General features: G+C 40.8%; 3 protein-coding genes and 1 long non-coding RNA gene across 9 annotated transcripts; 1 reads left to right on the top strand and 3 right to left on the bottom strand.

Annotated features, from left to right (window-relative positions):
- Positions 1-107: 107 nt before the first annotated feature.
- LOC123982914 (CD63 antigen-like) lies at positions 108-3,797 on the bottom strand. 2 transcript variants are annotated; one of them, XM_046068879.1, is made up of 7 exons: positions 3,640-3,797; positions 2,510-2,698; positions 2,158-2,232; positions 1,952-2,056; positions 1,004-1,141; positions 824-907; positions 108-330 (listed from the first exon to the last, which is right to left on the bottom strand). In XM_046068879.1, exons 1-7 carry the CDS (start codon positions 3,694-3,696, stop codon positions 259-261), a joined length of 720 nt encoding a protein of 239 aa, XP_045924835.1. In that variant the 5' UTR covers positions 3,697-3,797; the 3' UTR covers positions 108-258. The 2 variants fall into 2 exon arrangements, with proteins under 2 accessions (XP_045924835.1, XP_045924836.1); XM_046068880.1 differs by having other exon boundaries at positions 2,588-2,698.
- A 2,601-nt stretch (positions 3,798-6,398) lies between these two features.
- LOC123982910 (myosin light chain kinase, smooth muscle-like) lies at positions 6,399-16,247 on the top strand. Of its 3 annotated transcripts, none has more exons than XM_046068873.1 (18): positions 6,399-6,507; positions 7,599-7,765; positions 8,594-8,740; positions 8,929-9,081; positions 9,200-9,334; positions 9,922-9,975; positions 10,065-10,195; positions 10,303-10,459; positions 10,699-11,010; positions 11,125-11,221; positions 11,339-11,542; positions 12,148-12,365; positions 12,796-12,919; positions 13,370-13,522; positions 13,814-13,943; positions 14,109-14,190; positions 14,362-14,502; positions 15,578-16,247. In XM_046068873.1, the coding sequence occupies exons 2-18, from the start codon at positions 7,600-7,602 to the stop codon at positions 15,781-15,783; spliced, it is 2,610 nt and encodes an 869-aa protein (XP_045924829.1). In that variant the 5' UTR covers positions 6,399-6,507; position 7,599; the 3' UTR covers positions 15,784-16,247. The 3 variants fall into 3 exon arrangements, with proteins under 3 accessions (XP_045924829.1, XP_045924828.1, XP_045924827.1); XM_046068872.1 differs by lacking the exon at positions 6,399-6,507 and adding an exon at positions 6,911-7,116 and having other exon boundaries at positions 11,128-11,221; XM_046068871.1 differs by lacking the exon at positions 6,399-6,507 and adding an exon at positions 6,912-7,116.
- LOC123982916 lies at positions 9,734-14,869 on the bottom strand. Of its 2 annotated transcripts, XR_006828087.1 has the most exons (3): positions 14,719-14,869; positions 11,265-12,935; positions 9,734-11,107 (listed from the first exon to the last, which is right to left on the bottom strand). It is a non-coding gene; the product is annotated as an uncharacterized LOC123982916 (long non-coding RNA). The 2 variants fall into 2 exon arrangements; XR_006828086.1 differs by having other exon boundaries at positions 9,734-12,935.
- Positions 16,248-16,304: 57 nt separating the features above from the next.
- On the bottom strand, positions 16,305-26,185 carry coasy (CoA synthase). 2 transcript variants are annotated; one of them, XM_046068875.1, is made up of 10 exons: positions 26,075-26,185; positions 22,383-23,120; positions 22,031-22,245; positions 20,570-20,701; positions 19,660-19,849; positions 18,681-18,745; positions 18,496-18,580; positions 18,015-18,112; positions 17,604-17,750; positions 16,305-17,477 (listed from the first exon to the last, which is right to left on the bottom strand). In XM_046068875.1, exons 2-10 carry the CDS (start codon positions 23,065-23,067, stop codon positions 17,427-17,429), a joined length of 1,668 nt encoding a protein of 555 aa, XP_045924831.1. In that variant the 5' UTR covers positions 23,068-23,120; positions 26,075-26,185; the 3' UTR covers positions 16,305-17,426. The 2 variants fall into 2 exon arrangements, with proteins under 2 accessions (XP_045924831.1, XP_045924830.1); XM_046068874.1 differs by lacking the exon at positions 26,075-26,185 and adding an exon at positions 24,681-24,918.
- Between the last annotated feature and the right edge of the window lie 77 nt (positions 26,186-26,262).

The following is a 26,262-nucleotide window of genomic DNA, read 5'->3' as shown; positions in this document are numbered from 1 at the left end:
CTACTTAAAGTTACTGAGAAATGTAATATTATTGCCCAACACTGGTGTGCATGAAATTTTAAAGTCAAATAGTCACATTAGCAAGCATTAAGGTAAAGATGATGAACTACGTATCTAATGTTTTATGTCACAATTATAAAATAATAGATCACAGTTTGGAAAGACTTAACTGGAAAAAGCAAATAAAATAGATCAAATTTGAGCAAAACAAAAATCTGTGATGTGGGAAGCTGGCTGCTCTTGGTCCAAGATGACGAATCAGCTGAGGGTTTCATAGCTTTTGTGTTTTATTTTCAAACACAAGCACACCCCAACTAACACCCCGAACACCTGTAACAGGTAAAAAGGTTAAATGTTACTAACAGCAAATTAACTTACAACCCGGTCAAATGTTTTTTTTCTCTGTGTAAATTCTAATTAATTCTGATTTTATTACCCTGGTCAAACAGTGTAAAAGATGCTTTATTATAATTCAAATGTCGAAATTACCATTGCAACATCTTCTCATGCAGATTGTTGGCACTTGTTATTTTAGTTTTTTCTAAAGACACATTTATGGCATCCCAGACCACTCAGAGTTAAGATTTTCCTTTGATGCCAGTGACAATAGATGATTATAGCCTTTTGGTTCAATTACAGATCTCTTTTTGTGTTGATCAATGAGCAACTGAACTAAACTAATAAATGGTGGCGAGGGGGCTGACATACAACTAATGTCTTGGATATACATTTTAACTCCCTGAATCTATGAAGTTTTCTTATGCAAGACTAATATTTCAGACTATATTAAGTGGTGTAGTAAAATCAACCACAAACAGTTTACCTCTGTGACTCCAAGAGCAATGCAGACAGCACCGACCCACACCAGGTTTTTCAACAGAAAGAGCTTGATAGCCCAGATACAACCCTGAGGAGGAGCACACAGTTGTGAAATACTATCTCATTTGCTTACAGAAATTAGATAAAGTGGCCATGAACTTTGAGATTAGATTTCCCAGCAGACCTTTGTGTGTACTTTCGATGTGTCCTGTCCACAACCCTCAGTCTTCACCACGCAGCACGAATCTGGCACGGCCTTGTGATTTTCCCAGCCCACGCTCCTGGACCAGTCAGTGTAGCTGTCTGCACCACAGCAGCCGAACTGTAACATGGTTTATAATAAATGAAGATTGCCCTGAAGCACTGGCGCTGCCTGAGTGTTTGTGGATCTGTCTATCCAACCAATGATTTAGAGGACAGGTTGACGCGAGCCCATGCTTACAGTGAAACTGTTTTCACTGTACTAATCATTTCTCCACTTCATACTAGCGGTGATGAAATCCTCTGGTGAAGAAATCCCCTTGGATTGTCTAACTCAGACTGACTTTGATTAAACTTTATAATGTATTTGTATGCACAAATAAGACTTTTATATTGTAAGGGGAATATCTCTTTAAGTCCAGTATGGACAGGAGGAACAACTACAGTGACCAAAAACTTTTTCAATGTACATACGGGTACCTGAATGTTGTTTTAAGACTTGGAAAAAAATGTGAACCTATACTTAAATCCTATAAGTGTCTTTTGTGGAAATAAAAGTGAAATTATGTGTACAGTTGAAATTTCTGTGTACAACGAAGGCCAAATTTTTTTGCTTTGAAAATTTCAAGTTATATTCACAAATACTTTCAGGAGACATTGTTTCACATTTTTTTGCCAGGTCCCATTTCAAGTAATTTATACTTTCACTTGTGCTTACACAGTGCAAACTCATGAATATTATTTAGTCAAATAAGACACACTAATTACTAACTAATACATATACAGTGTAGAGTGGGTTAAACAAGGGGCTCAATTGAGGCTTACAGCTTACAGTATTTTGGGCCATCCAACTGGTTAATTTGGCCATGTATACTATTATGTACAACATTATCCAGTCGATGAAGCAAATACAAAAATCTCAGCATGTCACCTTTTCTTGAATTCTGTTGATGGAGTGTCTGTTCTCCAGGCTGTAGTCATAGATCACCCCTCGCGCTTTGGCATTAATAGCACTGTTCATCTGTAGGAGGGCAGTCTATGGAGATGTAAAGATTAAAATATTTTTATGATTGAGAAGCAATGTTTTGACCTTGATCTCAAATACATCCCTTACAAGGCAGTATTTAAGTGTCTCACCCTGCTGCGGAATATGTAAAAGGCAGCCCCTGTGAGGATCTCCAAAATGATGATCACGATCAGGATACATATAAACTGGTTCACAAAGAAACAGAGTGAGCAGTATTATAGGTCACACATGTCCCTTTATCATCATACAACAATCTTTATACTACAGTCAGAATTGACCATCTCTTGCATCAGAATGATAATGAGAAAAACTGAGACTACATACAGCATCTTCATTTGATCTACTTCTATCTGTTCAACCACAAAGATCCAGTATCCTCCCAAAACTGTCCCACAGGCATGTTCTTAATTAAATCTATGAGGAAAGAATCTCAAATTCATTACTGAGCATTATGTTACTTACACAAGCCACCATAGAAGAATTATTAATGAATGCCCCAACATGGCCCAAGAGGGAGATCAGGGCTATGGTGACACCCACCGCAATGAGGACTATAGCGATTTTAGACAGGCTGCTCCCTGCAAAAGTGCCCATCTGTGAGTAGGTCGAGTATTGCAGTGCTCCGATACTGATGAGGGCAACCCCAGATGCCTGAAAAACACATTTCACAACTGGAAAATGAATGCAGTGCTTTATGTAGCAACGTTAAACCCAATGAACCCAGTCCTGCTGGTGATTTCATGCCAGTCTACCGCCAACCTGCTGCACTGTTAACTAAATTATTGTAAGGAAAAGCCCAAAAGCAAAGAAAGTGAACGTGTTTGATCTCTGAAATGGTGCAAAATGAGAATAAATGCTGAGTTTTAAACTTTTGTGTCTATCATAACATTTGACAGTTTTTTCCCCACAATTTATGAAATTTCCATGAATAAACCGGGCAGAAAATGTTTACTTTAAACCTTCTTGATTTAAAAAGCCTGGGTTGTACATTCTGTGCTGGAGGGGTTTTGCACATAGAAGAGCCCACTAGCATGCTGTGCCCCTGTGTGCTCACCCAGGACCCCCTGCTGGTACATCCGGCCGTGAGTCAGACTGATTATCTTCCATACTTGTTACGGTTCCCCCTGCTCAGCCCATCCACTCAGACCCCTGAGACTCTTTTAATATGAATGTGTTTGACACAGTTGGAAGAACAAATGAATTCTCTAATTCGCTTTCAAATGATGCTACAAATTACTTCCACTTGTCTGTGTCTTGTTTTGCATTTTCTTGCATACATTAACAATATCAGACATGTGAAGGATTACAGACACAATAGACTTCCTGTACTTCTTCAGCGCAGTTATTAGACAACCATACAACCATGCATTGCCATGTACAATTCACTCATAACAATCCAAACTAAAAACAGCAGAAGCAGTTTTGTAGAAACTCTAAAAATCATGAAGAGGAAGTATTTGTAGGCCTACTTCTACTGCTTATACTACTACAACAAATAATAAATATGACTTTTTTTAAATCCCACTTCATTTAGCCTATTTATTATTTGAATAATCACTATCATCAATCATTGCATAACTCACATTACTTACCAAAAAGAGTGTGTTGAAGAAAATGAACCAGCATTTGATGCTGCAAAACTTGCACATTGTGAGGACTTCAATGCAGGCAATCCAAGTTTAGACTGTATTAAAAGCAGCAGACTTTACACGGTCTACAGTAAGCGTGAAGAGGTGCAGACTGAGCACATAAATGTAACACAGTAGAGTGCAGATTGTGTCATGTGACATTATGGAAATAACACTGATAACACTGAAACTGATATATCACATGAAAACATAGCATCCCTGTTAGACTATTTGAATAGTGGCATCATTGTGCAAGTGCAAAAATTTGTGATGGGTTGTATGTGTATATTTATGCTGTTGGAATATAATGTGAATTTTGATCCAATGGATTAACTTGTTACTTAAAATTACTATTATCTTTCTGACTTTCATTTTATATACACCAACATTTTTATGTTTTATTACAATATAAATTCCTATTACTGTGTCTTATGAGCTATTTTTTCGCTTCTACATTTTACTTTACAATTAAATTGTTCAAATAGATGAGTAGTTATATAGCCAGTAAATCATCTTGCCTTGAAATATTCATTAAAAATACAGAAAAATTACAAGAGAATGTGTTCTATGTTCTGTGTTTGTTCTAGAAAGATGGAAGAAATGTATAAATGCATCTTCTTTCTGTCACAGCTTTACTTGGAGCCGTCAGACTACTGGAACTTGCTTCGGGGCTCCTTCCATCCAGCACATCCCCTGAGCTTCTCCACCAACATATGGAGCAGCTGCAGGAAACCTGACCCGACTCCATGGGCTGGAAAAGGACAGAGGCCTCGCTCTGGCTGCAGCACAGTAATCTTCGTCACAGTAGAGTGAACGACTGGGATGCTTGTGACACACCGCCAAAGTGTGCTCTTTCTCTCCATTCACGTCTTTTTCTGCCTCTGTCTCCTCAGTGCTTTTCTTCTCCCTTTTTCTGCTTTCTCAGAGCTCGAGCCAGAGTGCATCAGGCTGTGAAGGACCATGCTGCTCTCTAATTTCACATGACATAACATCAGATATTCTGTTCTTTACACTGTCCTCATTAACCACTGAATCACAGCAGGCGCTTTGAATGTATATGAGGGGAAGATCATCACATAACAGACTCAGTTGTAGGCTGAAGTTTTACCCCCCAAAACTGCAATTATTAAAAGGACATACTGTTAGAGGTTGTTTGTCTGGTAAGAAACTAGTTGACATCGTCACTGGCTCTCTGTCCATGAAGCCTTATCTGCTTTGGTCTTATTTGCCTGCAAAGAAATTCAGGCTGAAGAGATAAAGAAGGACATATCTGGATTACTGCAGCTGAGCTCCCACTGTCTTAAAAAAGGAATACATTTTGTTATTTTCAAGGTTTAATTGTGGACTTTAGTGGACTGCTCCTGTTTTGAACATCTTCTTGTTGGCCAACAAATCTGGTTGACAGATTTGATCATTCCTGCAGTGTGAGGTGTACAACCACAGGAGGGCTCCGTTCCACTTTTTTAAAACTGCTTTCCACATTTGGGTTGCCTTCACTTAATCGAGTCATGAGTTTGTGGGAAGAGGATAACACAGAGCCTGCATATTTTTAAAGGACTTCATGGGAACTGAAAGTCAAATGATTATCATAATTGGAGTACTCCGTTTCGGGTCACAGAGAGAATGTTATCCTTCCCACTCTTTGCTTTTCCTGTTTTGAATTCTTTAAAACTTTGTATGATTTCAGTCTGATATGGATAGCTACTCAGAAAAGAGAAGCGGCTATTCTACTGGTGCTAAGATATAAGCTCGTTATACAATTATGACAATGATAAAGTAGAACTGTCCATATATGGTAAAAATACAGAATGCATTAAAGTTTACAGTATGGCATTTCCTGTGTTTTTTTTAACCATATATGGCTCTTTCTAAAGAATGCGCCAAAGCGTAGAGAACCAGTCAAGCTTACATTTTTCAAGGGTGATATCATGTGTTTTGATGCTCTTTTATTTATTTAGAAAAAGACACGAATTTATGTAAAATCTGTAAGAACTATATTTTTCCTCTAGTTGAAAAATCAGTTTTGATGCACCAATATCTTGGTTGTTATACCACATAAATGTGTGGAAAAAAAACAGTCAGTCTTTTTTTTATGTCTTGACACACACACAAGCACAAACTGAAAATGTTTGTGCTTGTGTGTGTGTGTTTGCTAAACAACATTTGTGACTCCTCTTTATATTGGACAGCTTAAAAGTGCGTAGAGTGAGTCTGTCCATCAGTAAATAGTTAACCTTGTGTCTGGTCCATCAATCAACCTGCTTTTAGCGGCAGAGGACTTTTGTTGTTTGTAGTTCAAAGTAAATTATATACCTCCCACCATATGGTCCTACTTATGCATAGCAGTCCATGGAACTGTTACATTCTTGCATGGACCACTGTTAAGTGAAATCTGTCCAATGTTTAGTAACTCAATCATGTGAGGGTAGCTTTTAGAAAAGATGTTCTGCAAGTAATGTTACTTGTTGTAGTGTTGTAAGTGTGGTGAATCATTCCGTTGTTTGTCTTATCAGCCACAGATGCATTAGTTATCTAATGTTAATTTAATATTTCCTGCATAAACAGCCATGTATCAATATGTGTACGGTCCTTGTTGTGATTTCGTATTTGCTGTGAGCCAGTGGCTGTGATTCAATGGGTTGATTGAAGGCAGGTGTGTCTGGGAGGGCTGCCACATTGCTGGCAGTCTTTATTCTGTGTATTTGCAGGTATTGTATTGAATTGTATTGAATTATAAATGAATATGAGAATAATGCAATGACAGCCCAAACCATGAGGACGCAAGCAACCTGTGGCGCAGCAGGCCTTCGGCCTTGGACATGTCAAGTGACAGTGAGTCCTTGGACTGTTTCCACCCTCTTCCTGGCACTGACTGTTTTCAGTTTTTTTAAGCAGTTAGAAAGGGGTGAGGGCATGGTACACATTATGAGAGCAATATAGACCTTAAGTTAAACAGCTTTTCAGAGCAGTAACCAAAAAACGAAAACCTTAATGGCCTATCAGCTAGCTTAATATGGATAAGAGAAGTCTGTAGTTAACAACCATTCAACAAAAGGTAAATGAGAGCACATGTTGGAGACACACCCAACCAGCTATTCTTATTCTTATTTCAATACAATTAAAGGCGTCTCATTTACAAATGGAGCTTACTGTTTGTGATCACATGGTCCCACTTCTCCACTTTAAAATCCAATAAAACTGCTCTGAAAATCCACAGTTTGAAAGAGTCCCCCTCAGTGATTGATGTCGTCTGCTGTACAGCAGAGTAAAGGTGCTCAGAAAGTTGCCCTACTGGCTCTTCTTGATTCCTGTGGTGACTCTCAGTGTGGCTCAACCTACAGTTTGATGGGTGGTTACAGGTGGATAAAACGGCTAAACAGGCCAACAGAGACAATCTGTAATTATGTTCTGAGAAATCGCTTTTATGAAGAAAACCACCAGGTAAAATATGCTTTTTATACTTCTTTTGTGTGTGTTTTTTTGTATCACTATCCACCTTATCACTCTACTGTTCACTTCAGCTTGAATGTTTGATCCGTCCCACATGTTTTCCCACTCTATCTTACTATCTCTTTTTGTGTTCTATCACATGTGTTCCTGTGCTCCCCCCTCTGTTCTCATCACACAGGGACAGTGGGGGGCTGGACATGTGTGTTTTTGATTGGACCTCTGATAAAGCTGGCTGTTTCCTGTGTACTGTGGGGCTGAGAGTGGGTAGTGATTTCAGAGGCAGTCTGAAAGCAGAGGCTCCTCCTGTTAACATATGTGAGGATGTGTGAACAGAGACGGGGTGGAAATTTAACACATCAGCTGTGTATATACTGACTACAACACCACAACCAAGAGAAGAAGGGGAAGCCTGACTGATGAGTGGGTATTTGAAACTCAGCTCTGTTGTTGTCTGGTTATCATTTCTACTGAAGGATGGACAAAGATGGTGAGAAGCCAAAGACCTATGTGTCTACTTGCCGGTTTATCCTCAAGCCTAAACCCAGACCTCTCTGTGTGGAGGGGCAGAGACAGGATGGACTGGATACCACTAACAGGACGTTAATGAGAAACAACAAACTGGGAGTCTCATCTGTAGAAGGTAAAGAATAGAAGAGGTGAAAAGTTGATTTACTGATGTTTTAATGTGTCAGTTTTTATGTTGGACATTGGACATTACCACAGTTACACCACATTCCAAGCCTCAACCCACTGCAGCCCCTGCAGGCGCTTCATGCTTTGATGTGAACTTCTTTAACTTGAACGCATGAGGTCATCGCAAAAGCCTCTCATGGTAACCAGGAATACTGGAAACTAAGATTTCACATGTCTGTATGTATCCGGATTATTGTGAAAGTGTTTTTGTAGTTCCTATGGTGGTGGTGTTGACAGAAATGTCCTCAGGCACTGAAAGTATACAGGAGTGACATGCAACCTGCCTCCTCCTTTCACCTTCAAGCACACCCACTCTCCTGGACATTCCACCATCAAAAATACACATGTGTAAACATGCATGTGGTGGGGAAAACTTGTAAACACCATGTTGAACTTCCCACACTGTAACATACTGCAATAGATACAGCCAAAGGTAACTGATTAACTGAAATACTGCTCTGTCTTGAAGCGAAACAGATGAATACCACACATCAGTGTGCAGTTAGTCCTTTGTGGGTTTTTTTACTCATTGACATTTACAACTACCACACAGTGCATTTAAAGTCCATCTACAGTTTGATCAGTTACACCATGTCTAGGGTGGAAAGGTACCTAAAAATATGTTTGTTTTGCATAACACAACTCAGGAATCTTGTTTTGAATAAGGTGACTCATCCTGATTGGTCAGTAGTACAGAAAACACTCTTGTACACAGTTGGCAAGCCATTTAACAATATCTCAAAACAAAACCCATTGTCTTCTCCTCTCTGCTAAGACTCCAGACTGACACCCGTCCTGGCGTTGGAAAAGCCCCACTTTAAACAACCACTCAGGGACTGTACAGTCTGTGAAGGAAGCGATGCTACTTTTCAAGGTGTTATCACAGGAAGTCGGCCTCTGAGGGTTTCCTGGCAACACAATGGTAAATGACCGATTACCATACCTTCAAAGTGTCTAACTGGGCTCCATTATAAGGAAATGATGCTAGAATATGTCAACCAGAGCTCTTGTGTAGGGGTTTCAACCATAATATCCAGTATTTAGAAGGTTTCGAATAATTATCAGCTATAGTAAACATGTGTGTTTGTCCTTTGTTGTTTTGTCATTTAGGTGAGAGGGTGCACTCATGTAATACTTCCTTCACCAATGGTGTTGCCAGTCTGGCTCTGACTCAATGTGTGCCTGGAGATGCTGGGACGTATACCTGCATAGCTGAGAACACTGCTGGGAAACAGTCAAGCAGTGCTGTGTTACATATCACAGGTAAAGCAGGGTTGAGATAGAAGCTCCTCACAAACATCAAGTACAATATGACCTCAAATTAACCATATTGAATTGAACGGTGTATTCAGTAAACCTGTTTCACTCTGTTATGGAACAGCAACAAAGGAAGTCCCCAGGACAAGCAACCGTGAGCGGCACAGTGAGGACACAATCAAGGATGGGTCACCTGGAATCACTCGATTGTCCTCAGCTTTTAAAGGGAAAAGCCACAACAAAGAAGACGACGACAAAGGTAGATTTTTTTATTAAGCTACCTCAAAAATCTTTGTATTATTACACACAAATAAAATCCTTCCGTCTTTCTTCTTGAATACTTAAAAATCTTTCCTCTGTAGAAATAATGCAGTTTAATAGTAAATATGCCAATTATAAAGGGCAGAGAGGTAGCAACAAACATACATACTGACAAGTTGTGAATTAAGTACATTTTGTTTTGTAGTTAATAAAATATAATGATTTTGTTTTTTTAAACTTCACTCAGTTTTTCATTAGGTCTATTGCCTTGAAAAAATGGTGTCTGGAAACTACAGCTGCATCTCAACAAATTAGAATGTCATGAAAAAGTTAATTTCCCCCCCATATATTAAATCAAAAATTTAAACTTTAGATTCATTACACATACAGTCAAATATATCAAGCCTTTTGTTTTAATCTTGAAAATCCAGTATCTTAAAATATTATACAATTTAAATAAAGAATTTATAATACAGAAATGTTGACACTGAGAAGAGCTCTAATCAGCTAATTAACTCAAAACACCTGCAAAGGTTACTTTTATAACATGCGCACTCACACCTCTAAGCCCATCTACTTCTTCAGTCTTCACAGATATCAGAGAAATCAACCTTCAAACAAAAGTCTCCCCTAGCAAAGGTGAGTGGAGGGCAAGCAACATTTGAGCTAGTGAAGTAAAAGCTAAATTTGATTGCAGTTCAGTCATGGTAAACTCTGCTTCTCTTCAGGACCTCCTGTGGAGTTTTTACACCCACCAGAGAAGGTGGAGGTTCGAGTAGGAGAACAGGCCCGGCTACACTGTGAGTTCAAGAGCAGCTGTATTCCTGTGGTCTGCTGCTGGATTTACAACAAAGACAAGGTAACAGTGGTTGTTAGTATTACTTGATCCATTACTGTATATTGTCACTTTGAAATTCTGTGCCAGTTAAAGTCTTGGTATGTACTACCACCTTGGTTGCTCTACAGGTGGTGGTAAGTGGGCCGAGGATGTCCGTCCGGAGCAGTGAGACCCAAAGCAGCGTGGAGCTCTCTCAGGCCTGTCCTGATGACAGAGGCTCCTACACTGTCATAGTACGAAACAGAAAAGGCTCTGGCAAGCACACAGTCACCCTCACTGTCGTAGGTGAGACTCATTTTCAGCACTTCTTGTTGCAGAGATTTATTTAACAAAAAATCATGAACAGAAAATGTAGCAAAGAGGGAAAAGGCGGCAGCTTAGGATGGTAGTAGGCTATTAACAGATTGAAACCCATGCAGTAGCCTATGTATGGAAATTGGTACAGGAAGGCATCATCAGCAACTCAAGTCGCCTTGTGTCTAGGTATATGAGTAAAAACAATTTGTTCTTGAATTTCTCCTCAGACCGACCCCAGCCTCCGGCATCCCAACCTGTCGTTTCCCAGCTGTCCACGCAGTCCGTCGTCCTGTCCTGGACGGGTCCCAGCTATGACGGAGGCATAGCTGTGTTGGGCTACATCGTGGAGGTCAGACAAGAGGGACTGGACAAGCCTGGGAGCTGGACTGAATTAACAAGCCATTGTAAAAACACATCATTCCACGTCCTCTCAGGCCTGGAGCCTCTGGGGCAGTACCGCTTCCGTGTGAGAGCCTACAACTCTGCAGGGGTCAGCGAGCCAAGCCAGGAGTCGCAGTCTGTTAAGATGGCGACTGCAAGTAAGCGACGTGTTGGTTTTTAAAAATGTTTTAAAAGAGGATGTGCGCTTTTATTTTTCTGCTGTCTGTCAGGAGTAATGTGCTTGTTTTTCCACTTCTGTTCATATTTTGAAGAAGAAAAGAAAGAAGAGCCTGCGTCATATGTCACAGTGACCATTGACACCAAACACAAGGTCAAAGACCACTACAATGTGCATGAGAAGCTGGGAGTGTAAGTTTGGATTCTTTGTATTTAAAACAAAGTTTAAACTCACCATGAGCCAGACCTTTAGATCAGTTCAGATTATTCTCATGTATATTGTCCAAAGTGAATGAGTCATCTTCCCAGGGGGAAGTTTGGCCAGGTGTTCCGGATGTCCCACAAGGAAACTGGTGAGGTGTGTGCGGGGAAGTTCTACCGAGCCCGAACTTCCAAGGACAGGCAGGCAGCTCGCAAGGAAATTGAACTGATGAACTGTCTTCACCACCCAAAACTGGTCCAGTGTCTGGCTGCCTATGACACACGCTTAGAGATGGTCATGGTCCTGGAGTAGTAAGTAATTGTGGAGTGGAAAAGTGACTTTGATCTGGTAAAATCATTCTATGTTACTGTTGATTGAAATTTTGTACTGTAAATCAGGACAAAGCCACGAGCAATCAAACTACTGTTCGCTAAAGCCAAAGCAGGTAGTTTCACATCATTATTAATGTTGCTAGGTGACACTAGCAGCTGTAATACTGTTGTTTGGTGGAAACTAGGTGATTACATTTGTTGTTTAAGAGTAATTCAAGGTCATTTGTAGGAGATTTAGTGTGAATATTATAAAAAGACAAACAATATCTTAATTGAAACCATACAATACCAGCAAACCATACAGGAGGACATGCAGTAATTTATATTAAAGTATAATTTGTGTCAGCTATCATCTGTAGATTTTAGATTCCAGTTCCAATATAACTATATAATTTCTGGATTATGTTTACACCTACATTTTATAACAAGCGGTGGCAGATAAGGTGACAAAGTGATGGCAATGAGATCAAACAATTTCCACTGATAAAACGCCATATGTACAAGTTTTATAAATGCTGCTTAACACTGGAGTACCACATCGGGTTGTTTATGAAGCACATACCTGAATAGTGTTGTCTGCCCAGTATTGCAGGTGGGGAGCTCTTTCAACGCATCGTGGATGACAACTTTGAGCACACGGAGCCCACCAGTGCCCGCTACATGCAGCAAATTCTGGAGGGCATGAAGTACGTTCACAAGCAGAACATCATCCACTTGGACCTCAAACCAGAGAACATCGTCTGTGTGGATACAACTGGGACACGGATTAAGATCATTGACTTTGGCTTGGCTAGTAAAGTGGGTGAGTTTGTGGAAATGGTCTCATAATGATCCCTCTGGGACCTATTTTTATAACTTTTGCAGTCGTTCACCAGGGACAATGACTAAATCTCCATGTGTTTTGAATGAATGACATATCCTGTGTGTATTCTATTGCAAATTACAAAACAGGGAAATCCAAGTGTCCTTATAAGGAAGTAGTCAATGCTGTGCTGCACTTGTTGCTACCAGCTTTGTGCAGCCTTGTGCACCCAGCACAGAGAATGAAACGCTTCCTGTTATACCTGTTCCTGTTTGCACATAATTGCATTAAAAAGATTTTCTGGGTTCATGAAACTTTGCATCAAGTTTTACTGACACAAATATATTTCAGTATTGCCATCCTCAAAATATGGGTTTATAACATTCAGGGTGACATTTTGAATTTCTGCGGGTTTCTTACCCTTCTTCAGAGGAGGGTAAACCTCTGATGGTGATGCATGGTACACCGGAATTCGTGGCACCTGAGGTGATCAACTATGAGCCTGTAGGCCTGGAGACGGACATGTGGAGCATTGGCGTCATCTGCTTCATCTTGTAAGTCGAATGAGAGCTAAAAGCAAAAATGGAACTGGGGATACTTTGTGGAAGTGAAAATAGTGATTCTAGATGGCATTTCAGATAGTTCATAAGGTATGGGACAAACTTTTAATACCCTGTTCCTTTGGCAAAGTCATTTGAAAATAGCTAAGAGTAAAATTAATACATTGCCAACTTGATTATATCACTACTGAAAGTTTAATAATTCTACAAATGTAGATTTGGCGCCATCTCCCGGGAATATTGTGTTACTACAGTCTATCGTATAGTGTGCATAGTTTCAACAAAGCTCAGCAGTAGACTAAGGGAATAATAAACTCGACAATTAATTTACCCTGAGGTCAAACACTAAAGGATGAGGATTTGCTGTCTGCGCATAAACATGACAGTTATGTAAGCTTACATTAATCTGTTTTTCTTTCATTGTTACATTGTTTTGTGTCCTAGGCTGAGCGGAGAATCTCCCTTCCAGGGGAACAGCGATGCTGAGACTTTGGCTCTTGTGACTGCTGCCAGATATGAGTTTGACGAGGAAAGTTTCGAGGACATTTCTGATCAAGCTAAAGACTTTATCAGCTCCCTGCTGAAGAAAAAACAGAGGTTGGTCTGTTTTCTTTTATTCTCCTTTTTATTTATGAATATGGCCTTGAGCAAATTCTCGCCATTGTTACCTATTCTCTCCAGCTTATGTCACATTATGAGCAACATACATGACATTTCCAACCTTTTGCAATGTTCCAAACCATTAACCAAGCTCTGAATATGAATTGGAGAGAATCAGGGTGTACTTTCTGTAGCCGATAATCCACAGCTGGGTCACAGTGAGCTCAGGAGACTGCTGGCAGCATTTGACAGCCTTTGCTTCTCCCTCTCTATCCATTTGCACTCTAGATGCAGGCTGTCATGTGCCGAGGCCCTTGCCCACCCCTGGATGGTCTCCTTTACCCCTCTGAACCGCAGGCCCACGAAGTCCCTCAATAAGGAGAAGATGAGACGCTTTTTGGCCAAGCGCAAGTGGAAGGTAACAAAACGGAAAAATTACTACCTGGCTGTTTGCCTAGCCTTGGACAGATTTCTGATCCGTGCTTCCCTATAATGGTCTTTCAATCAATTTCCTATATAAACCTAAAGTTTGGTTTGTGAGTTTAGTTTGTCATCCAGTGTAATTTGTCCTTTAAACTCCCAGAAAACTGGCAAGGCTGTTTTGGCCCTACAGCGGATGGCTAACCTCTCTCACAGGCCAGACTCTCCTGGCTGCTCCTCTGAGGGTAAGACGGATAAAAAGACACACACACACACACACACACACACAAATGCCCTCCTATGTCTTAGAGCTACATATGGCAGATGACTCGGTTTACGATTGTCACTTCAAGTTTACCCTTTTGTGATCAGTAAAGCCTTCTGTTTTATTCGTCATCATCCTCTCTCTCATCCAGAGCCAGGCTGGAGCCGAAAGGCGGAGGAGGCCATCCAGTCGCTGGATAAGCAGCTTCAGATTGAACCCTGCTTCCAGCAAGCCTTGAAGGACACCACTCTCCCCAAAGGAGCAACTGCTCAGCTAACATGCCTTGTCAATGGTAGAGTGACAAAACTATACTGCACTTCATTAAATGATGCCCCTCCACATTTTACAAGAGATTACTTTCTGAAATGATCTTATTGCATTAGAATGAGACTTAAAATGGCTAAACGTAAAGCTGCCATGAGTAACTTGTTAAAATTAACCATGGATCAAATTACTGTGTATTTTAAAGGGATTGCTCGTGAGGACTTACCCACTGACTACTACTCACATGTTAAATCTCCTTTTGTTTAATCTCTATGAAAGCGAAGTGTGGAAACCACACATTTTGAGGTGTTATGTGCCGAACAATTTCACTGGGGTGAGCAGAAATTTCCTGGAGTCTCAGTTAGTCCCCTAGCAACCTCACAGTTGCGACAGGACTCCAGGAAGTCCTTGGTTACAGTTGGAACATGGAATGTATATAAGAAGTGGACGTAGTTATTGTGACATCACCCGTTGGCTTGTGTACTGCCGTTTTGAAGCGTCGAGTTTGGCCGATAGGGCGCCAGCATATTGAGTTTTTGCAACCAGCGGCACCTGCGTGACCATATTTGTACGAGACGGTGGAGCTAAGGGTCATTTTACCATTATTTCTAATGGAACCGGGCTTGTTTTTGCAACCAGAAGAGTCGCCCCCTGCTGGCTGTCCGATAGAATGCCGGTTTAAGGGACTTCCGCGTTGGCTTTGGTTATCAGACCGGAAGCTTCCTGCTTGAGTTGGACCGAGCCAGGCTACCTGTTATTCAAGTTTCTAGTCTTTGCCCTAGGCTTAGCTAAGCTAGCTGGCTAAAGGTACATAATTACTGTATTAGTATACTTACTCTTAGTCTTCTCCTCTAACTATTAAGAAAGTGAATTCCCCCAAATTCTGACATTTAGAAGGGATTTAAAACATCTTAGCTGCCAAAAGATTTAGGCTAGCTTGAATGGAAAAGTAAAAGAGTCATTTGTCCTTTTATTATAGAATAATATTGAACACTTCGCGTATCAAGACCAGCTTTCTTTAATGCAAACAATTCAATAGGATTGAATTTCCGGTGTTACAACATTCTTGATTCTGCACCAATGTCGTCTTGTATCAATCCCAGGTTACCCGCAGCCGGAGGTGAAGTGGCTTCAGAATGAGAAGCCGCTGTCTGAATCGTCCAGAGTGACCATGAAGCAACATGAAGACGGGCTGTGTTCTCTGGTTGTAAGGGATTTGAAGCCTTCTGACTCCGGGGTCTATGTTTGCAAGGCAGGCAACAAGCTGGGGGAAGCAATGTGCTCTGCCAAACTGAAGGTGCAGATGTGACAGTCCGGGGGGGGGGGGCAACAACAACTTGAGATTTTCTGAGACTCTTCAAAAGAAGACTGATTTTATTATTGTTTTGATAAAGCCTGGACTTTGACACAACATGTCAGCACATGGCCAGACAGTTCACTGCCACAGAAAAGGTTACTTCCATGTAATTTCAAGGAAAACGGGATGTTTTGTGGTCTTCTACCATGAAAGGGAGAATATGGTTTGGATACACATTCCCACAGCCCTTTGTTTCACAGGTCACCAGTTACTAGCACTAGACTGTTTTTCTTTAAATGTGTGGTCAGCATGTTCAGCTACCAATTCACAAGGCTTTGTTGTACTGAAAGAAGGTGGTGAGGTCAGAATCGTTCACATGACAGGGTCACCTGAAAGTTGTACATTTTGCACATTTTAACATGTTTTAAATGTAAATGTTTTAAAGGATTTAAAATTAAAGGCTTTAAAAAATCGTCTGAAATGAGTAATCTTTGAGGGGAAAAGGCAGAAAGCACTGGTTGGGAAACCTTTCATTCAGTGTTGCACCAATTTATTGAAGTGTTCCACTGAGCTGGAACAGGTGACATGCAAGACGATGCAATCAAAGACACTTCTCACCAACCATATGACCAAATGACACTTCATTGGACAATCCATGTAATAGTGAAGGTATGGCCAAAGCAATTAAGCAGTATTTCATACTTGCGTAAACAGTGGTTGAAAATGACATTTACCATAATCTTAACACATCATTGACTTTAGTTTCTGCTGTGCGCCCCGCCCCACAATTACTTTAGGACTGTTTGCTCATGTAGAGATCATGATCATGTGACAACTGGCTCTTGTATGACCTTTAAAATACATAATGTCATTTTCTTTCTAGAGTGCAATTCAAGATTAACATTTCTTTATATTCATGATAAGTATATTAAGTCTTTTACATCTGCTTGATTGACTTATGTATTGCATTTTAATTTATTAGTCAATGTACTATTCCTTTTCCGTGCCTAGTGTATTTATCATCATTCAACGTATTACTACGAAACATCCCAATCTATTGCACATATTTCTACAATACAGTGTACCTTGTCTTCCTCATTAGATAATGATAGTGAATTTGTTTAAATATCCTCAACATTTAATTAAATTAACAATTTAACAATCATTATACTAAGGAGACATGGAAATGTATTGTTAGTATTGTCAGTTAACATAAGACAGGTTTGGAATTAACTAGGATTGCTGAATGATGGGCATATGAGTGTTCATTTAAAACAAATCTTTGGATGAAAACAGACCTACAATTCTTTAGGATAATATAACACTTTATTAATCCCAAACACAAATTCCAGCTTGCAAAATCCATCATTATTCTGTCAGGGATCATTTATGAAGTTCTTTTTCCTCATCTTAAAATAAAACTAGAGTTTAAAAACTTATGGAAAGTCAATCAGGCACAGAGTCTTGGTTAAAGAAGTGAGGGAGCTCATTAAGTTTGCTGAAATGGCACAGTAAACCAGTCTCACTTCTTTCTAAGGCGTTGTTTCCTTATGTTGATCAGTCACTTGTGCGTTCATGTCCCTGGTCCTGACACATTCGTTGAATTCTGCATGCACGGGTCACAGCGGAGATGATGTAGAGACCCACACATGTTCCTACTGTCCCTCTTGTATCCTCTTCTGAAGAAGATTCCAAGCTTTCAGTACCTTTAAAATAAAAGAATGATGGGGAAATTATTGCAAAAATACAGTTCTCTTATACTACAGAGTCAAAGTATTTCATGTAATGCAGATGTGAAGACCCTATACTGATGACATGATGAGTGTCTTGACCTGTTTCTGTGTGACCTCTGTCTCCCACAGCGTGCTGAGGACTACATTGGCGTGCTCTACTTGCTTGGCGTTGGACCACTGGCTCTGCAGCCGGCGCAGGGCATCTTCTGTGTTAACGCCGTCGCGCTCCGTTATTCTTGACACTGCCTGAGAGGGGAAACAAGGGGAGGCAGGTGGGGTAGGCGAATGTTTCTGGTGTTTATTTTGTTAAAGATAGTGTGTAGAATTTCCAACTTAAGTGCCCCCCAGTGGTAGAATCCAAAAAAGCACTCTATGGGTGACAGCAATTTATGGTGATATCCATCCAACCTGAACCATGTATACAGTAAAAGTCTTCACCTTAACACCCATACATTTTTCTCACAATCACTCAAGCTGACGTGACTATGTCCGCAGGTACAAACATATTACCTCCTCCTCGGGGATGATGGTGACCCAGACCTCGTGGACCATGTCTGTCCAGCCGGCCTCCAGGAGGACTGCTGCATCAACCACACAAACCTGTTTACCTGCAAAGAGCAAAGGAATACATGAACACAAGGAAAATCTCTTGTAATCCATGCATGTGTCATTAAGTTCAGTAGCCAAACTAAAAGCAAAGTGTAGGCCTACTGTCTTTTTAGGATTTGTTTGTATATACACTGTAGCTAAAGTGTTAAGCCTCATTTTTCAGTAATCACTTTTAAAAAAGTAAAACAAATGAATACTGAAATAATTTCCAATTTCCCCAAAAACTGTTGAAACATGTGGCATGCTACATGTACACTGGTATGAACATAAAAACTATTTTACTGTAATAAAAGACAGAAAAGGGTCATGTTTACCAGCAAAAAGTGATTACTGAAACTACAGTACTAAGATTATAATTAATAAAAGTAAGTAAATACAATACCTTCCTCTCTGGCTTTGCTGATTGTGTTCTTCACCAAAAGTGCAATCTCAGGCCATACAATGTCCGTTAGGGCTCTTAACCGCTCCTGCATGAAAAACAGCATCTTTGGTAAACTGTCGACACAGAGTGGTGCAGTCGTTTGCGATGTCATAATGTCCTGAAATCATTCATAGATGTCACATTACCTGGTTTCCAAATACTTTCCTTCCTAATACATGTCTGTTGATGGTTTTATCTTCATTCAGGAGATCTAGAAGTGATGAAAAAAACTCAAATCATTGCACTGCAACACATATGATTTCATACATATGTGTGTAGGACACTAGCATCAGTATAACATTTACAAAGCAACCTGGAAATCAAGCTACTGGGCAATCTACTTTTGCGGTAGTCCTTGAGAATTAAGCTACCTAGTGTGTGATGGTGAATTCATATGTGACTCTACCAATTAGCCAATAAGAGTAATTTTTTAAAACTCCAGAACAATGTCAAAATGTGTCAGCCGTAAATGTTTCATCTAACTCTGATTAGCGCTGCCATGATCCATCCATCCATCGTGAACCGCTTATCCTGCGTAGAGGTTCGCGGGGCGCTGCCATGATATTACAACTTAATATTTTTGTCACCTAATTATGGCACAGCCTAGAGGACATTTAGAAGCTGGAATTTTGTGGTCAGTCAGAATTGAAACATAGCACTTATGCTCTTTTCAAAGTCTAAAATTTGAACATTTAATTTTCCCACCTATATCAGGAGTGGAGGGGGGGGGGGGGGGGGGGGGGGGTGTATCTTGCAGTCAAAATGTGGAAACTGCATTATAGGTGTCTGAGAAATCATGTGCGGAAAGACGAGTGACGATTGACTCATGGCCTTAGAAAATGTTGATTTCTGACCTCATACTGTAGTGCTCCATTTATCTGTCACGGGGCCAATCAAAAAATGTCATCCAGTCACCTTTCATCAAAATCAAATCAAAGACATTCCAACTCTGACTTTTAACTTACTACAGTATGCTCATTATACCACATTGTTTTAATACTGAAAAAAGCAATGCAAAGACGCATCATGGTCCTGTGTTTCATCAAAGTATGGAGGGGTGTGGCTATGGTTAGAGATGAGTAATCCATCTCCTTGTGATATCTCCCCCACAGAGTGTTTTATCACCTGACCCAAATTCTTCAAGCACTCTGTGATAGGCTGCTGTGCAGGGCTGGTACACCTCATGGCCCAGGTTGTCACAATCAATCCGGACGGCACCCAAAACCTCCAGCTGCCTGGCAATGGAGCTCTTTCCACTACCGCTGCCTCCCGTCAGGCCAATCACATATGGAAGGGGAGGGAGATGGGCTGTGTCCTAGTGCAGAAGAAATAAGAGGATGTCTAGTTTGTCAATCTGTTCAACACCCTCCTTTCCGTGAACTTAAGAACAGAAATCTGACAAATCATGTCTTATATAAATTATATTTATCTTTCACTTTACTAGTTGTCTGTAAGCCTTCATGTGCGATCCCACTTAAACTGCCAAGATCACCCTCAATGTCCACTTAATGAGCTGATGTGTCTACTGCCAAAAAACATAACTCTGTAATTCTTCCTCTTTTCATTACAGTAAGAGTTATGTTGCTTAACACTTAGGGGGGAAAAAGACATTGTACTTTGGCATATGCAGGAAAGAAAAGCTGTTATTTATTTTCCCAAAGGAAGACAGCTCCCATAAGAAGAGTTAAACATTAAAGTTCCCAAAAAGCGATTTATGTGTTACAAAAAATGCTCAGCTGCCCTTTTTTTTTTTTTTTTATTTGAATACACTATTTCTCGTCTACTAAAATGCTGTGAGAAGACAGCTGGCGGAGTTAAATGTTTTGCTTCAGTCAGTGAATAAAAATCCAACTCACTTTAGAGCTCAATTTGACAATTACTTTTCCTGACTGGAGACTGTGTTTCTGCAACATTTGAAAAGGAATTTCATTAAACGGGAATTAACTCAACTTTAACTGATGCTCTTTGTTTTCTTGCGATTTGTTTGTTTCTGTGGCCACAACACCCCTGTCAGTATACTATAATCGTGACTCACTTTAGGCGGGGTTAGGAGGGTGCCCAGCAGACGAGAACGTAGACTCGAGGAGCTGATCTTCTCCTCCTCGGTCTCAGTGTGGTGCGCATCTTTAAGCAACTGGATCTCATGGAGGATTAGAGCTGGAAGGCCCTGGTTTAGGAAGCAGAGAAAAGAAAACATCAAATCTGTGCTCATGTGTACCCAGTCTAGGGTCACCTATATCTGGACCAACAAGTTCCTCTGCTGTCCAAGGATCAACATGTGCACAACATCTGTTTTTTCTGTGCTTTCCTCGCACTGTAAACCTATCAGATTCCTTTCAAAAAGTCACTATATAATGATTTTTAAAAGCAATGGATAACCGACAATCCTTAAAAGTGAAGCTCAGTGGCTCTAGAGAATAGAACCTAGCATGAGAGATGAATTGAGAGAGTTATGTAATAAAATGTGCTGTGTGGAAAGCAACATTAGATATCTCCTGACATACGTGAAGATAAAGATATTTTCTCATGTTTTTCTAATTGGGATAACATTTTTTGAAATTGGTCCAGTATTGAGCGAGTCTGCAGCAGCAAAACAGGGCTACAATGTGATCCTTGAGGGCAATTGCGCCCCGTCAAAGTACGTCCACTGACGGGCTTGTTTTTGCCACAGACCGGCTCAGATTGTTATTACAAGTGTATGACAACTTTATGGAGAGGATCCCTACAAAGATAGACCTTTTTTAAAGAGTAAAGAGTAAGAGTAAACATTCACTATATCACGCTCATCAAAGCTACCAGACTGCACTGCTAAAAACAGTAACTTTACCTCGCAGAACACAGCAGTTGCTAGTCTACAGCTGTCTTGGTTGGTTGGTTTGTTTGTGTTATTTTGTGACTTTGTTGTTTTTGTTTTATTTGTGTTATTGTGTGACTTTGGTGTTTTAAAGGGTTAAAAACTGCAAATTCACACAATAATACAAACTAACCAATCAAGGTAGCGGTAGACCTGAGCGGTAAAATGACCAATTTTGTCAATGGAGTCTAGTGGCTTTGATGAAAGGATTTTACACTTTAAAAAAAAGGTCTATCTAGGGATCCTTTCAATAATGTTGTCACACTTACAATTACAATCTGAGCTGGTCAGTGGCAAAAACCTGGTACAGGTTGAAAAAGACCCTTTAAAGGATAATCTGTGGCATACAATTAGATATATGAATTCTGCCTGAGAAAACCTTATTTAGGAGGAGGGCTTTAATTATACTACAATTATATTACAAAAAATGCTGTAATGAAATCAGCTGCAGAAAATGATAAAACACTTATAATAGAGTATACTTGCTCACAGTTTTGTCACTAGGTATGGTCAGTTGTTACAATAATCTGTTAGTCACTCTTGAAGGGATGGGGAGAGCTCCCCCCCAGCTGGGAAAAGTCCTTCAGAAAGTTAACAGGAAATGCCTGTGTAACACGTATCGTCAGCAGTTTCCTAACTTACATTCTCAATGCGTTTCCTGTTGACAGCCTCGCCTCCCTTTCTAGTCTCCTCGCTGACCACAATACACTGCAGCAGAGGGTCAACCACAGACACTCCAAAGGGGTCATCAAGGGGCACAATCTCCACCTGCAGTGAGGGTTTGACGTCTTGCAGGAACTCCTTTAGCCGCTGGACCCGCAGAGCGTAGGGCTCGACCAGCTCCTTTAGCACTTTTTCTAACGCCGGGAGGAAAAGGATGTCAGTGGGGCCGCCTTCTGATCGTTTTCTTCGTGGATTATTAAATATGATACATTAGCCTCAGAATTTTTGCATCATTACACATTTCTATATGGAACAACTGAAAATGACTCACTTCTCAGCATTGCTTGGTCACACACACCGATAAGGAACCTTCTATTGGCAAGCAGGCATGAGATGTTGAGCAGCGTTTTATGGGCCCCGTGGAGCCGGTCAAATGTCCCCCCAACCACTACATCACTGTAAGTCTCCAAGGGTTCTGCCTTTTTTTCAGGCTCTTTTAGCCCTTCCTGTTTCTCCTGCAGCCTCATTAGCTGTGGGTGAAGCAGCACTGACGGCAGGCTGGGGCTACAGACGTAGCAGTGGCCTGTGTACCTCTGCAGACACTGCTTAATCTGATGGGACTGACCTGGGTCCTGCAGAGGAAAGTCTGTTAGCACCACATCCGGTGAGTGAGACAGAGACTGTGGTGTGGGGAAGGGGCCGTTTGGGATCGCGGTCCCGCTGCAGGTGGCTGACTGAGCACGAACATTAGTCAGCAAAACACGAACATCCAGGTGCCCGCATACATCCGCTGCATTGCTGTAAAGGCGGGTAATAAGTGTAGACAGGTCCACTACCGGTGGGATGAAAACTGGCCGAGGCTGGCTCCCACTTCCCAGGTTCAGCCCGGGGTGGAGGTGGACGTACAGTGTGCGCTCTACAAGCTGAGCAGCTGAGCTGAGCACTGGAGCGATGCGCAAGGGGAGGGTGTGGAGCGGAGACGTCAGCACAAGGACACCCGTGCTGAACATGGACATGTTACTGGCTGATATCAAAGGAAATCACAGTCGTCACAGGATCTGAGGAGTCGCTGTTGGGGGGTGGAAAGTGAAAGACGAGTCAAAAACAGTAGCAGTTAAGGCCGTGATGTTAAAATTGTTTCGTTTTGGATTACATTAGAGCCTAACTACAATGCTATCTACACTTTCTTAAGCAGTAGTGGTAATTTCTATGCAGTTGTGGTTTTGCAATGCTGCTAAAAAGAACAAAGAGGAAATACTTATTAAACCATTAAGAGACACGACACGCCAGAGAAGACACACTGTATCAAAACTGTATGAGCTACATGACTTGAAAGACTTAAAGAATATAGTTTCACATACAAGTTACAACAGTTATGTATCGCTCATTGTATTAGTAATTCTTTTGCTGATAATTACTGTCATTAAGTACTGACTTGCTAAGAATATTCACACTCTGGCAACACAAGCTTTCGTCCTGTCTGGCCAATCTTTTTATACCCTAATCATGTTTATTACTGGTGGATCACTGATTTACTCTGCCGACAGGGCTGTTAGCATGCAATTCATTGTTTGCAGTTGCTGATAACCTCCTGTCTAAATTAAGGAGTAGCCAGAGAATGTCTAAATTATCAACATTCTTGCAGTGTCTCTATAGGCCCTCTGTTATGTTTACCTGATGTATTGAGTTGTGAATGAAATTATTTACTCGCTTTGACAATTGCACTCTTGTTTAAAAACGCTCCCTTCTGCTGATGTTGCAACTCATTCGTTACACTGTGACTTTCCAACATTGCATCAGTGGTTGTTGCCATTCATGACTGGAATCTCTCTTTTCTACAGGAGGTGGGGTAACTTCAAAAATGTCCATTGAATTCCATAAAATTCATCAGCAGATTCACAAGATCATTTAGTAAACAAAAAGGTGCTGGCAACAACTCCTTGTGGCTGTCACACTATTCCTCATCTTGCCTGGAACCTGACGGGTCAGACTCTAAACCGGACCATGCTATTGGCCACATTTCAATCATTGACCAATCAAATAACATATCCTTTGAGCATGAACAAAAAAGTATATACGTTTATTAACTATTTGCTACTGCCGGCAGTTATGGCTGGATATGACGGATTTGGATCCCCAGTATTCAGTAAAATGTATATTTGCGTGCAATCGGTGTTACAGTGAAAACAGACATTGAGGTAAAGGTTGATCAGTGTTTAGCTACTTTAACGTCTTGCTAGCCAGCTAGCTAGCTGCTGACAAGAGGGCAACAGCATAACTGTTCACACAATGTTTTACAGCACTTAAATAGAAAGTCACTTTTTGCATAAGCAGTTGACAGCCAGAGTTGCTCTTACAATACAACCAGGACTCAAAGTCGTAACTTTAGCTAGCTATCTAGCTAGCTGTATAACTTACTACCTTCTCTTTGCCTGTAAAACATTACAATAAATAAATAAAAAATATTTGTACAATGAACATGCACGATCAAAACGACAATCCTATAAAAACGTTAGTATTACTTTTGATCCAACAAAAACGGAGCGGTCTGTAATTAGTCACAAACATATGGTGCGGCCCATAAACACTGCAATGTGCACGGCAACCTTGCAGTTCAGCATGAGTTTACCTTCTTTGAGCAGATCGAAAGCGATGTGAAGAACGGATAAATGGTGCAGCAAATACGGAGACCTGTCCACATAGCTACATGGTTCGTTTTCCTGATAATCTTCAACGAGAAACTGTCTCTTCCAGTCCACCCCAGTCCAAATAGCTGTGCACCCACTAGTGGAAGTCACTTACACACGAACTGGGTTGGATAATCACGTGATATTTCACCTGCACCGTCATTGGTTGTGGAAAAAGCTGTGAAGGATGAGACACGTAGTTACGTAACTACCATAGACTGTATGTTAACTATCAAGGAGCCAAGGTGAGGTAACCGGAGACCACTACAGTGGCCTGTACTACGAAGGGAGTTCAACCTACTCAGAGTTAACTCAGGGATATCAAGCAAACTCAGGGTTGACAAACTCTGACCGCCTAACGTTACACTGGAGTTAAACGGTACTACGACGGTGGATAAGATGTTGGTTGGTTGAGTCGGTGTTAACCCCCTGTTAACTTGAGTTGGTGCGCGTTCGCATAAAAGGGGTGTGTTCGGCCGTGCAGACACAGATTTTTCGCAACGGCGCATGCTCCGTCTTTTTCCAGAGGAATACACGTTGGTATAGTGTCAGGAAATTATGAATGTAAAGACAAGTTAACGGCTGATCTAATATCGTGGCGGACGACAAAGCCAGGGAAGCTTGTCGCGTCGCACTGAGTACATTTGTAGCCTAAAGGGTAATAGTTTGACACAAAATTTTATTTCCACGATTAATCTGCAGGTAAAAAACTTGAATATTCTCCGACAATATAATCACACATTTATGAGAGAAACTGAAACAAGGCTGCAACATCACACACACACACACACACACACACACACACACGTCTGCCGTGTAGTATGCATGCTTTGGAAAGTTATATTAAACTTTGCAATCGGATTTAGCAGTGAGGAAATACTCGTGAGTTTAGCCCACAGTCACTATCATGCACCTTAGAGACTTTGCCGTGGATTGGGCGGATTCATAAGAAAACACCAGAGTGATTCTCGATATTTTTTGTGACATTAATATCAGGGAATTTCCAATTTTTCTTCCTGTAAGCTAAATTTCACACTCATCTAGGATTTTCTTTCTCGGTTTATTAACCACCACCCTGGCTCCCTATTTTTTGGACACGTAAAATAATCTATCTAAATATGTGAAAGCACTTAGGAAAAATCAATTATAGACTACAGATGGGGTACATCTAAGAAACTATTCCGTTAATTAAGATCTCCTCTTTAAAATCACAGAGGCTGCAGGGCTCGCTGTCTGACCGTAATCCTGTTGTGTTCAGAACTTCATTGCAACCGCAGCAGTACAAATCAGGATAAAATCTAAACATATTTTATGAAGTGGTGTGTAAAAAGCCTACTTGTCATCCTTAACACTGAGTACAGATGTGGTGTGTAGTCCAGGAGCAGGGTAACTTCAAGTTAACCACGAACAGAACCTGCTCGGAGCAGTTTAGAGATGCGGCGTAAATTGCCATGACAACAGACCTCGGGTAACACCCATCCACCTTTCGCAGAACGGGTTAACCGGGAAGTTATACCGACGTCA

The sequence above is a fragment of the Micropterus dolomieu genome, linkage group LG14, assembly GCF_021292245.1.
Source record: "Micropterus dolomieu isolate WLL.071019.BEF.003 ecotype Adirondacks linkage group LG14, ASM2129224v1, whole genome shotgun sequence".
Taxonomy (NCBI): Eukaryota; Metazoa; Chordata; class Actinopteri; order Centrarchiformes; family Centrarchidae; genus Micropterus; species Micropterus dolomieu.
Note: the sequence above shows the minus strand (reverse complement) of the source record. Positions and strands in the feature narration are given on the sequence as shown.

What these genes read in the sequence shown, in the direction of transcription:
- LOC123982914 (XM_046068879.1), bottom strand. Translation starts at nt 3,696, where the DNA reads ATGTGCAAGTTTTGCAGCATCAAATGCTGGTTCATTTTCTTCAACACA. An exon ending in CATCGAAAGTACACACAAAG is followed by an intron (nt 908 to 1,003) that starts GTCTGCTGGGAA and finishes GCTCCTCCTCAG; the next exon opens with GGTTGTATCTGGGCTATCAA. An exon ending in TTGCTCTTGGAGTCACAGAG is followed by an intron (nt 331 to 823) that starts GTAAACTGTTTG and finishes TACCTGTTACAG; the next exon opens with GTGTTCGGGGTGTTAGTTGG.
- coasy (XM_046068875.1), bottom strand. Translation starts at nt 23,067, where the DNA reads ATGTCCATGTTCAGCACGGGTGTCCTTGTGCTGACGTCTCCGCTCCAC. An exon ending in CCATCATCCCCGAGGAGGAG is followed by an intron (nt 17,751 to 18,014) that starts GTAATATGTTTG and finishes TTCCCCTCTCAG; the next exon opens with GCAGTGTCAAGAATAACGGA. An exon ending in CAGAGGTCACACAGAAACAG is followed by an intron (nt 17,478 to 17,603) that starts GTCAAGACACTC and finishes TTTATTTTAAAG; the next exon opens with GTACTGAAAGCTTGGAATCT.
- LOC123982910 (XM_046068871.1), top strand. An exon ending in AGTCACCCTCACTGTCGTAG is followed by an intron (nt 10,460 to 10,698) that starts GTGAGACTCATT and finishes ATTTCTCCTCAG; the next exon opens with ACCGACCCCAGCCTCCGGCA. An exon ending in TGGCCAAGCGCAAGTGGAAG is followed by an intron (nt 13,944 to 14,108) that starts GTAACAAAACGG and finishes TTAAACTCCCAG; the next exon opens with AAAACTGGCAAGGCTGTTTT.